The sequence below is a fragment of the Chionomys nivalis genome, chromosome 5, assembly GCF_950005125.1.
Source record: "Chionomys nivalis chromosome 5, mChiNiv1.1, whole genome shotgun sequence".
Taxonomy (NCBI): Eukaryota; Metazoa; Chordata; class Mammalia; order Rodentia; family Cricetidae; genus Chionomys; species Chionomys nivalis.
Genome location: NC_080090.1, coordinates 45,450,256 through 45,462,321, shown reverse-complemented (window position 1 = coordinate 45,462,321; position 12,066 = coordinate 45,450,256). Strand labels below are relative to the sequence as shown.

At 38.7% G+C, this 12,066-nt stretch overlaps 2 protein-coding genes across 4 annotated transcripts in view; both read left to right on the top strand.

The window, feature by feature from the left end:
* Slc4a7 (solute carrier family 4 member 7) overlaps nt 1-7,915 on the top strand; it is a 92,112-nt gene extending 84,197 nt beyond the window's left edge. For 2 of the 3 annotated variants that reach the window (XM_057769697.1, XM_057769700.1), the window contains 3 exons: nt 355-452; nt 2,408-2,515; nt 4,010-7,915. In XM_057769697.1, coding sequence (XP_057625680.1) covers nt 355-452; nt 2,408-2,515; nt 4,010-4,091 — 288 coding nt within the window. In that variant the 3' untranslated portion in view covers nt 4,092-7,915. The remainder of the gene's footprint in view (nt 1-354; nt 453-2,407; nt 2,516-4,009) is intronic. The other variant, XM_057769698.1, reaches the window with a different exon arrangement.
* Nucleotides 7,916-10,841: 2,926 nt separating this feature from the next.
* Nek10 (NIMA related kinase 10) overlaps nt 10,842-12,066 on the top strand; it is a 181,546-nt gene continuing 180,321 nt past the window's right edge. The window contains exon 1 of the mRNA XM_057769925.1: nt 10,842-10,961. The gene's annotated coding sequence lies outside the window, so the exon portion shown is untranslated. The remainder of the gene's footprint in view (nt 10,962-12,066) is intronic.

Below are 12,066 nucleotides of genomic sequence, written 5' to 3'. Positions count from 1 at the left end.
ACTGAGAAACTGTGCCTAATATATTAGCTTTTACTGTGCCCTGGGATGAGACTTGAGACGTCAGTTTTCTCCCCTTGGCTGTGTATAGCTAGGATTCAGACTGAGGTCATACTGCTTTTCAGACAGCATTAATTAATCATTCTTAGAAATAGAGGTTATACCATGGGAAATAAATTTCTGCCAATAGTTCTTATAATTTCATGCTATTACGTGTTTATATTGCCACAAGAAGTTTTCAATTAAGACAGATACATTGTTTATATAATGCTGTCAGTTTCTTTAAGGTATTCTTAGTAACAGACCCTCCTGTGGATAATCTGGAGACAGTAATCTCTTCATGTTTGTGCTCTAAAGGAAGCTGAGCGGATGCTTCAGGATGATGGGGATACTGTGCATCTTCCATTCGAAAGAGGAAGTCTCCTACAAATTCCAGTTAAAACCCTAAAATATAGGTAAGATGCAGCTTTGTTTTGTACAGTATATATTTTTTTCCATGTGTCAAGTTACAGATGAAGCATGTAATATTTCTTTGAAATAATGCTGAGTAAATGTTTCCTTAGGGAAAACACAGTGGCAGGTAGGAAGGTTTACTATTTTCAGCCTGGCTTATGTAATGAAAGTCTAGTAACCATTCCAAGACTTAGCATTGACTTTATCATGCAGTTCTGCAGTCTAAATGTATGTGGTTGGTAGCTTGAGCAGGATTTCACTATGTAGCCTTAGTTGATCTAGAAATCCGTGTATACCAGTTTGGCCTCCAGTTTTCAGAAATCTGTCTCCAGAGTGCTGGCACTAAAGGTATGTGCCACCATGCCCTGCTGCAGTCTTAAATATGATTTAAAGTATGAACAGAGGTGTATTTTTTTTAATAAAGCAACTGGTATCAATCACTTATAATATAGCTGCTATTATACTGTTATTTTAATATTATCTAATTTCTTCTTTTTGTAGTGTCTGGTATTGAACCTAGGACTCTGCATGCTTGGCAAACCATCTCCCACTGAGCTACTTCCCCAACTTTTTTTTTTTTTTTAAACTAGGGTTACTATTGCTATGATCAAACATGATAACCAAAGGCAACTTGAAGAGGGAAGGATTTATTTTGCTTCCTTTTCCATATTATTGTTCAAAGCTGTCAGGGCAGGAAACTGAAGACAGGAGCTAATGCAGAGGCCTTGGAGGGTTTTGACTTATCGGTTTGTTCTCCTCATAATTTATTCAGTATGCTTTCTTAGAATACCCAAGACCTCCATTCCAGGAATGGCACATTTTAGAATAGAGTCCTTCCCAATCACTCACTAATTAAGAAAATGCCTAAATACTTGACTACAGCCAGTTTTATGGAGGTATTGTCTCTATTGAGGGTTTTTCCTCTTTAATGATTCTAGCTTTGTCAAATTGGCATAAACAAGCCTGCACACCAATTTTTATAGTTCATTCTGAAGATAGGATCTTACTAAGTTGCCAGCTACCCTCAGACTTAATATAGTATACTGCTTCAGCCTCTGCCTCCTGGTAGCTTGCATTACCCACCTCAGTCATGTAATCCAGTATGACATTCGTGTTTGTAGCTTGTTTGCATGAATTGTTTTTCTTTTGGTTTAAAAAAAAAAGGGGAGGGCTAATAAATGTATATGAGTTTTATCTATGGAATGTCATATTACTTGTGACCAATGACAATGAATGCACGTTATTTGTGGATGTAGTCATTGGATTGGGGGGTCTAAAGTCATTTTGCAGTATTTTGTAGAAATGTAGAAATGTTACATTTGACTTTTATAGTAAATAGGCAGTATTACTATTCTTTGATTTTTGATATATCTGATGAAATAGCACTTTGACACCAAGACTGTGAGAATATCTAGCTAAACAGTGGTGCAGTCATTTTCGTGCCATCTGCTATGTCAGAGCTTCATTGTCAGTTGTGCTTTTATTCCAGCATAAAAAAGATTTGCAAAACAAAAATAAAAGGCTTTTTGTTGTTGTTGTTTTTATATACTGTAGTTTTTTACTTGGTGAAAGTGTGGATTGTAAGTGTTTTGACTAAATCTGTACAGTTTTAGGCTTTTAGACACAGTAATTGGTTTTTATGTTATCTCAATGATCACAAGGTATCGTGACTGGAATACTGATGAAGAACTATCTAAATTGAAAATGAAATAGGTTTTGCTAACATAATCAGTCCTGCTTAGTTTCAATGGTAAAAGAACTTGGAGTTCTCTGTGACGACTTGATAGCAGAATTCCAGTTTGTAATATTTTGTTAGATCATAGGTTTAAGTGCATGCCAAATGTTTTCTCAATTTTAAATTGATGAAAACAAGGAATTTTATGATGCTAATAAAAATGACAACATTAATGCTTTTGCAAGTACTGGATACTAACCACAAAGTGTATTTGTTCTTCAGTATTGACCCTTCAGTTGTTAACATATCAGATGAAATGGCCAAAACTGCCCAGTGGAAGGCACTTTCCATGAATACTGAGAATGCCAAAGTAACCAGACCTAACACGAGGTAGTTACACTGTTTATGGCTTTGTAACTGTTGCTAGTGTTCACTCATATTAATTTACCTAATGTATCTAAATATATTCTCCTTACTGGACAAAACCAACCCTCTCCCCATTTCTTTCTATCTGTTCTTCTACCTTAATTGTGGTCTGATGCGGGTTATAATTGTTTTTTTCCTCATGATTATGATTTATAATTCTTAAATTTACAATTGTATATTTCAGAAAAGAATTTATTACCATTTTGTAATAAAAATAAATTCTACAAAGCAGTGCATATATTTTTGTGAATATAGTTATATTCACAAATTGGATATATATTCATGATAAAAGGTTTAATGGAGTATAATTATATTCAAATGAAAAATATGAAGTGAAAAATGAAAAAAATATATATAGAAAGAAAGAAAGAAAGAAAATAGAAAGAAAAAAGAAAGGAAGGAAGAAAGAAAAATAATTGCTAAGAATTAAATTAATGTTTCTGGGCATAGTGGCTCACACCTAAATTTCCAGTCCTCAGGAGGCAAAGGTAGGAGGAGGGACCCTTGTTTTTTTGTTGTTGTTTTTGTTTGTTTGGTTGGTTAGTTGGGTTTTCAAAACAGGAGTTCTCTGTGTAATAGCTCTAGCTGTCCTGGAACTAGCTCTTGCAGACCAGGCTGGACTTGAACTCACAGAGATCCACCTGCCTCCACCTCCCCAAGTGATGGGATTAAAGGTGTGTGCCACCATGCCCAACTCTTTATCATATATTTTTTATCTTTTATTTCTTGCGTTCTAGTTCTGAGCTTCACTGTTCCTTCTTTCAGTTTCTGACTGTCATATCTAGGGCTTTACAAATTTTGAACTTCACACTGAGTGCCACCTCTTCACATTCTTCCTGCACCCTTGACTCAGTGTTTATGGTGTTATGATGAAAATAAAGGCTATGTAGTAATATCAGTGTGTCTCTTTTATACTTAGCTTGTCATGTCTATTCAAAATCACATTAAAGACAACATCCTGGCTTTACTCATGCTAAAAAAAAGTGATGTGTTGGGGCTGGAGAGATGGCTCAGTGGTTAAGAGCATTGCCTGCTCTTCCAAAGGTCCTGAGTTCAATTCCCGGCAACCACATGGTAGCTCACAACCATCTGTAATGAGGTCTGGTGCCCTCTTCTGGCCTGCAGACATACACACAGACAGAATATTGTATACATAATAAATAAATAAATACATACATACATACATACATACATAAATAAATAAATATTTTTTAAAGAAGTGATGTGTTGGGAACAAGAAAGGGCTCTAAGAGTTAGAATGGTGAATATGGTAAAATACGTTATATTCATGCGTTAGATTACAGAAGAAGCAAGAGCAGAGAGGTTGTAATAGCAAGGTGTAGGTTGGTGTTAGCACACAGCTCAGACATATATTGTGGGTATTCTTTGTTGACTGTTTAAGAATTTAGGATCAATTCTTTTAAAAGTAATTTTCTCCTCATTGTTTGTTTTAAACAGCCCTGAAAAACCTGTGAGTGTGACAATAAATTTTGAAGATGAACCATCAAAAAAATACATGGATGCTGAGACTTCATTGTAAAGCAAACCAAAAGGAATATATAGAGATATATACCCATCTGTCTGTATGTATGTATATATGTGTACATATATACACACACATATATATATATAAAATGCACATGTGTCGTGCCATTGTGTATAACAGTGCTGCTTGTCACACGTTTATATGCGTGACTGTGGGTCTCTTTGAAGTAGCACCTGACGTTGTGAGCACCATGGACACTGTATTAATGAAGCGAGGTACATGGTTTTTACTCTTCAGATAGTTATTTTTTTGGGGGGGTAAAGCCTTTCTGTTCTGCAATAGAAAGATGTGGAAAACTGTATTCAATCTGCTTTTCTTAAATTTCTTTGTCAGTGGCAATCATATCAACCTTAAGTGATGCATACTTAGTCTATATATTTATAATTTTTACCTGGATTTTGAGAGGTTATTGTCTCCCTTTTGGTAGTTTTTATAGGTAGAATCAGGAGTTTGCCCATGTTGTGGGAAATGGCACATCCTGGCTTCTCTCTGAGCTTCCTTCACATAGCTGTCCATCATACTTCACAGGGGATGAACATCCAGGTGATTATAAATTATTGGAAACTTTCAGGGTAGGAAATTGATATCTTAGGATTTATTTTTAAAATTTAAAATTTATCTGGTCTTCCATTCTGATGGACAAGTAAAAAACAAATTCGGTGTGACTTCTCATTTAACACCCACACCATTCACAGCGTTTTGAGTTTTTTAAGAAGCTATAAAGTGCCCATTTGCAATAGTTAAATTTTGTTACCTTTGTAGTAAGGCTTTTCCAATACTTACACTTTTCTAGAAATCCAGAGTCCCACTGTTCTTGTCTTTGCTGTCTTTTACTTAAAGTGGTCTTGTGTGTGTCAGGTTCAGATATCTTCTGTTGTAAGTAGTAATAAAGAGCCTGCCCCCTTCACATGGGCTTGTGATCAGTACTCCTTTATAAGAATACCTTTCATTATCTGTTGTTATTCTTTCTATTGTATGCAATGTATTTAATAAGTTTTTACCCACAATATCATTTTTAAATATTTTATTTATTTTAACTGATGTGATACTTAAATATTATATAAATATTTGAGACAGTAACAACTATAGAGTAAATTATTCCTGGTGTAGATATTTGGTGCTCACTTGCATTTCTGTTTATTACCTGAAATCAGTGACAAACTTACATCTTTGATATAAAGCACTGCCATATTTACATTTTAAAAGGAAGTTGAAATGTTTTCTCTACAGCTCAGATTAGTGACATTGTTCCTGTCCTGTGATAGCATTGAGGTTCCAGTATTTCTGAGCATGTAGCAAATTGTCATCTTTTATATACTCTTAGCTCCCCACAGAATAAATAAGGGCTGTTTTCAGGCTGTGGACGAAATGATTGGGGCTGTGAGAATGCTATGACCAGAGAATAGATAATACACAGAGATAGCCAGAAGCCCCGGCAACATTGATGTGATGGGGACATTAACGTTAGAGCGAATGTTTAAGGAAATTCTCATGTTCCTTAGTCATTTCAAACTAAAGGACAAAAGTGTGATTAGTCTTTAGATCAAAGGATAGAATTGCCCAAAGCAGGTCTTTCTAGCAAGTGTGAAGTGGTTTTAGTTCATTCTAAACTATGTACCAATTAGTGTAATTCCCTCCCTGAGAGCAAATGCTGGATTCTAGGTAAAATAGTAGTTGGTACCATCTGGTACTATCTGAGGAGTTCTGTGGACTCCCTTAACCTATGATGGGGAGTATTGCCATGGTGCTGTGGTCACTGATGACCTCCACTGAAGTGATTCTCTGCATGCAGCAGCGTAGTGATTTCCAAAGTCCCCATTTGCTGCTATTATAACCCTCTGATGCACCCAGACAAGAGAATTTCCTCATATCGTTTCCTTGTGTCTGGACATCAAAGGGTTAACATTTTGCAGGAAGTGATTTTAAAATTTAAACTGAAAACTACCTGGTATCAGAATCTTCCTGTGATATATATATAATCCAGTGCCAGGAAAAAAACAAACAAAACAAAAACCATGACTTACAAAATACTTTGCATCTAAGATGTTTCACTGTGGTTTTGGTTGTTAATGGCTTCTCCTTTCTTTTGACTACTTGACTCACAGTGATCTGATACGACTACTCCTCTCAAGAGCAGAGGGAATCGACTGCTTCTTTCAGATGGTTACGTTTTTGTGCTATTTTTGAAAATAACAATCATGAATAACACTCATTGCAAGACAGCAAGAGAGATAATTTGCTATATATACATATATAGATATATATATATATTGATTTTTAAATGCTGCCTTAAATAGGTGTATATGAGCAGTAGTAATTGCTATGTACTGATTTACCTCAAGGTGCAAAATAATTAAACTTGTAAATACCCATTTACAAAATCAATTCAGAGAAAAGCCCTGCACTTTCTTAGATGCCTTGATTTTCAGAGTAGAGCTTAGAGCTACTGAACACCACGGCCGTGGAGCCGCCTCAGGATTCTTTTCCCTCCACCATATTTTATTTATTTATAGATGTGTGTTTACAGAGACTATAATAAATCCTGGTGTTAACTATCTGAAATTTACTCCCTTTTTATTGCTGTTTCAACCTAAAGTAGGAGCTTTTGAGAATACAGTAAGTTAGCTTCTTGATGCTAAAGGGGTGATTCTGTATCTATTTTTAATAATCTTAGATATGCAAAAGTGAAGTACAAGGTCTTTAAGACATTGTGAGTGTTCGTGTATGTGTGTGAAATCACGCTTAAATCTCTTAGCTTTTTAAGCTTGTGGCGTACCAATGTTCAGATTTGCCAAGCTTTCTCTAAGACACGTAGGATGAAGTGTTTTTGTGTGCTAATGCATGTATTTATTACGATTTGTTTCCTGCTGAGAATCACTAACTCTTGTTTCTCCATTCCCCAAAGTGTTTGTTTCTTCCACACACTGAATGTTGTGGCTTGAGTATAAGGCTTCTGGCTTTCCTTTCACAAAGGCAGGTTCAAAATTCTGCAGAAAGAACAGTCTCCGACATGAGGTGTCCCACTGAGTTCCTGTTGAGGTTACATGAGTGTGCACCGCTCAGTAGTTCAGAATCTGCATCCTGACAAAGTGCTCAGAGTGGGATACGTGAGCCAGCAATCAGCAACATGATTCAAATGTGTTTACATGAAGTCAGTTACATGTCTGAGATTGATTCACGTAGGCTTTATCATTGTTATCATTTGTACTGCAGAGAAGTGAATCGTCTTCATTTAGTCAAACAGTTACTTATTTTTAGAAAGTAAATGCACTCAAGTTTTCATATAGTGTTCCAGTCACAAGATTTGATTGTTTTCATTGTAAGGTCCTTTTTAACTTTCCAAAAAGTAAATTGTCAAATAAAATCATGTAAAGATTATTTTAATACATGTACTTAGACTTCAAGCCCCAATTCTATGGTTTTTAATCATATGTTTTGCACATTGATTGTTTCTGTGTCACTTTCTTTTGTTCCTTTGTTTATTAAAAAATTTTGGCTTTGTAGGGGTAATGTGTCTTCCAGTGTTTACTATGTTAGGCTTAAATTAAAATTCAGATTTATTGTCCATTTATATAATATTTGATACCTTGGTGTGATTTCCCAATACAGTTACAATGTTTATGGTGTTTATAATTGCAATGGTATTTTCTTTTGTAATAAAAAATCCAAAGTCAATTAAACAAATTGTAGACCTGATATTTTTCATTTATGTGAAGTACAAGTCTACCTGAGTTTATAATGTGAGCCATCCTGCCTTTCACATTTGTTTCCTAATTTTTAGAGAAAACTATTTTTTGTAGATGTTATTGAAAGTTGAAAGAGCAATAAAAGTCTGCATAGCAAGTTGTTGACTGCTGTTTTTACTGTTATTAGGAGAAGCTACAGGTCTTTTTCTGCTTACCCTGGGAACAGGGAGGAAGGGAAAGTAGTGGCTTCTGCTTCCTGCTTCCCAGTCCTTCATATAGAAGAGAAAGACAAAAGAAGAGGAGAAGGAGAAATAACATGGTTTTATGTTGACATTTTTATAGTTAGGGAATGTTGAAGGTAATTTCTTTCAAAAACAGGTCTAGTTTTTCCTTCGGTTCCAAACCTAGAAGCTTGTACTATGTGCTGTGTTAGTTATCTTTTCCTGATAACACTGACCTTTCTGCTCAAGGCCTGTTCTCTTTCGGCTAATTTTGTTTTGATTTGGATTGTTTTCCCGTTGCATGTAACACTTTGCTCCTGTTTTCCATGCAGAGAGCCTTGAGCCATCTTGTAAATTTGTTAAGCCGTGGGAGTGAGATGAAGACAAATGTCTATAGCTTTGGAGCATTCTGTTAGAGTTGAGAGATACTTTACATTACCATACAGGCCTGTTGTTACCGCTGTTTACCAGGAAGGCGTTCCTCTCTCAGGCTGTTTAAGTGGTGTTGCTGCTGTCTGCTCTGAGCTTGAGCTTGCTCTCCTCATGGTGGGCCTGCTATTCTTGTGCTTGCAACGGAGATGTTTCCTGTGTTTGCAAAATGTTTTCTGCTTTTGCTTTTCTTTCAAAGCCCATCTAAAGGTCTACGACGACTTCAGGATCAGTGTAATCTTCCCGTGTGTGTGTGTGTGTGTGTGTGTGTGTGTGTGTGTGTGTGAGAGAGAGAGAGAGAGAGACAGACAGACAGACAGACCGACCGACCGACCGACCTTTTAATAGGCCATGGATCTTGAAAGGGTGTTCAAACATTTGATATTGGGACACTATGTTATCTACCAAGTACATATTTGAGGACCATACAATCAAGTATCAAGTTACCCTGCCCCACCAAAACACGCCCGAAATTTTCTTTTCATAATATTGTAAGTTTACTATTTTGTATTGGACTGTACTGAATGTCAATTCTGCAGTGCTCATGGCCTGTGGGCCACAGGTTGGACACACCTGATATTTTCAGAAAGTTTATAATGCAGTTTTGTCTTGAATTGATCCTAAATATCTTGTTGTAGGTTACATTTCCCTTTATTTTCTTTTAGTTTTATGTTTTAGTGTGTGTGTGTATGTGTGCAAGTGCCCACTGAGACCAGAAGAAAGAGTGTCAGATGCCCCAGAGCTGGAATTTCAGGCGGTTGTAAACTGATGTCCATGTTGGGAACTGAACTCCTATCCCCTGCAAGAGGAGCAAGTGTTCTTAACCACTGAGCCATCTCTCCAGTCTGGTTATTTTAGGCTATAATTAGGACTCAATACATTTATACCTTATGTAGTTTAGACATTCATTTCAAGATAGTAAAGGAAAGAAATAAAAACAAAAAATGGGCAAGTGTCCTAAGATGGAGCTGCATAGCAGGGTGCACCAAACTGCTCTAGCTTGTCTCTTACAGAGTCATGGGTGCACATCACACATCCTGGGTCCTTACATTGGGGCCTTAGCCTCTGGAGGGTCACAGGTGCATATTACACAGTTCGCGCTGCACCCTTCCATGTTTGGAGATAATCACCTGTCTTCCAGAGCCAGAGTGCCATGCTGTCTTTGATGGAACAAACATTCATGAATCGTCAGGGTGGGTCAAAGTATTAATTTCACACTTACCTTCTGGAGAGGTAGAAAGGTGGGAAGGAAACACATTGGGAATCCCACTAAAGACAAGTCCGTCTTCAGCTAGTCCCTTTGACTCCCTGTTTGGTAATTCGTTTACAGAACTATTTTCTACTCCAGCTTTATAGCCTTTTGTCTTGTCTTTGGTAGAATTAGCACCGAGGGTTTTACACCTTCAACTTAGTGCTGTGTTTGCCTTAATTCACATCTCCTCTCCCATGCTTTCAATTCCAGTTCAGAACTGTACTTTAAAATTTTTATGTGTTGATTTTTGTTTTGATGTTTTTTGAGGCAGTGCCTCAGGGATCCTAGGCTGACTACAAACTCCTGATCCTCTTACTTCTATGTCCCGAGTACTGAGTTGCCCAAACCCCAGTATTCCAAGACTTCAGTGGGTAGGTTCCCTATACCCGAGGGCACAGGCAAAGCTGCAGCCTTGTGTCTTGATACTACAGAGTCACTGTAGGTTCTGCCATCTCTCTGTCATTAGCTGTCAGGCTGCCCATGAAATGACTTGTGCTCACCAAAAAATCGACCACTCAGTTTGGTACTTTCAAAAGCTCTGGTGTCCCTTTTTACAGGCAATTTTACTGCAACTCGAATTTCTATTTCAAAAAACGCTTTGCAGACGCTCGAAAAAAGTTGTGTGACTTTTCAAAGCCACCCAATGACCTGGTGACAGGCGTCTGATAGAGAGCTCTTGCATCTGGGAAACGCGTTGCCTTAGCATTTTATGCTTGAGACTTGTGCTGTAGCATCTTGAAGTAATTTTGTGCACCGAAAAGATAGGTACCAAGCAGGCGGCGTGACCCACAAATCAAGTTCCAGGTCCTTCTCAACCCCCAAACAGGAAGCCGAGCCTGTGCCCTGCTTCGTTTCCCCCTTTAATCTTTGAGAACTGATTTGCAGTCCGTGATAATTCTTGGAGCACCTGAGGTAAACCTTGTTTATTTTGGATTCCAAGCTCCTTCTGACCATAAGATACAGCACACCAAGTTTAGGTCCCCGCACCCTGAGCTTCACGGTACGTTCTCTGGTTGCTAAGGTAGCAGGGTAGGCGTCATCCGTTGCTATAGCGCTACTCCCTACCTTGCAGCGTTGTCATTCCTGATTGGCTGAGCGCCCGGGGCCGTGGTGGAAGAAGTGTGAGCATTGGTTTAGTCCCTCTGGGCCAGGAAAGGAATTGACTGAAAAACCAACAGGTGTCTGGGAGGGAACTGGTTTGCGTTCTCTCGGCTTCTGCAGCAGGATGAGGAAGATGACTTGAGGTTGGCCTGAAGGAGGGCCGCTCTCCTGCGCGGTGAGTGGTGCGGATGTCCTTGTGCCCAAGGCGGCAGGACAGTCTCCCTTCCCCTGAGGCCATCTGCAAGGACCTTCCCGAGGGGGCGATGTCATCCTTGGGGTCAGTCGGCCAGAGTGTGCCTCCTCAAAGTAGATAAGCTTGTGCTGAAGAGCGTGTTGGGAGGTGCGTTTCGCGTTGCGCGGTGCTTCCAGTAGCAAAGGGCCTGGTGCGGGTAAACAGAGCTGGTATCCCTCAGCTTTCATGCCTCTGGAGGCTTAAGATCTCCTTTGTGAGTAGCACACTCCTGCCTTCCTTCTACAGGGTGGGCTCTGCTCACCTCCACCTCAGTACCTCCCCTTAGGTAACTTCTGTTACAGGTGGGAAGAAAGTCTTCACCGTCGCCTAGAAAACTCCTGTCAGCCAGAGCCCAGCACCCAGCTGCAGTTGTGAGCTTCCCTCAATGCAACCCTACCCCCAGACCCTACTACCTTTGGACTCCTATGGGTGCTACCACTGTCTACATTCCCAAAACCACATCCTTGACACCACCTCATCCTCTATTAAAAAAACAAAAAACATCATCTCCACAAAGCTATCTCAGGTTCCACCAGTCTTTGATTTCATCTATCTATCTATCTATCTATCTATCTATCTATCTATCTATCTATCTATCATCTATCTATCTGATTATAATATATATGTTCCAGCATTATTGATTGTGGTCCATCCTTATTCATCCAATCCACCTGCTCACCACTGTTAGACCAACTTATCTTTTATTTTTTTTAAGTGCCAAGGAATATTTCCCTTCCCACTAGAAGCCCATCTCCCCTACTTCTCTATTTTCCAGACCTTGGTTAGCCAACACCAACTCCATCTTAGCTATTCACAGAGCGTGGTGCATTGCGACATCTGGCTGTCTCAACTGTTCCCACGGTGCCGAGAATGGACTACCTCTCTAGGGCAGTTCATGCACTTCCTCGTCCTTGTCTCTGTGTTGCCTGATTGCTTTGCTGCCTACAAGTGTGAGAAGACTGACTCATTCGTGGTTCAGCATCCAGCTCAAACACCTAGCAAGTGCACTTAGTATGTGCTCGATAAAGAATGAATCTCCTAAGAAGTT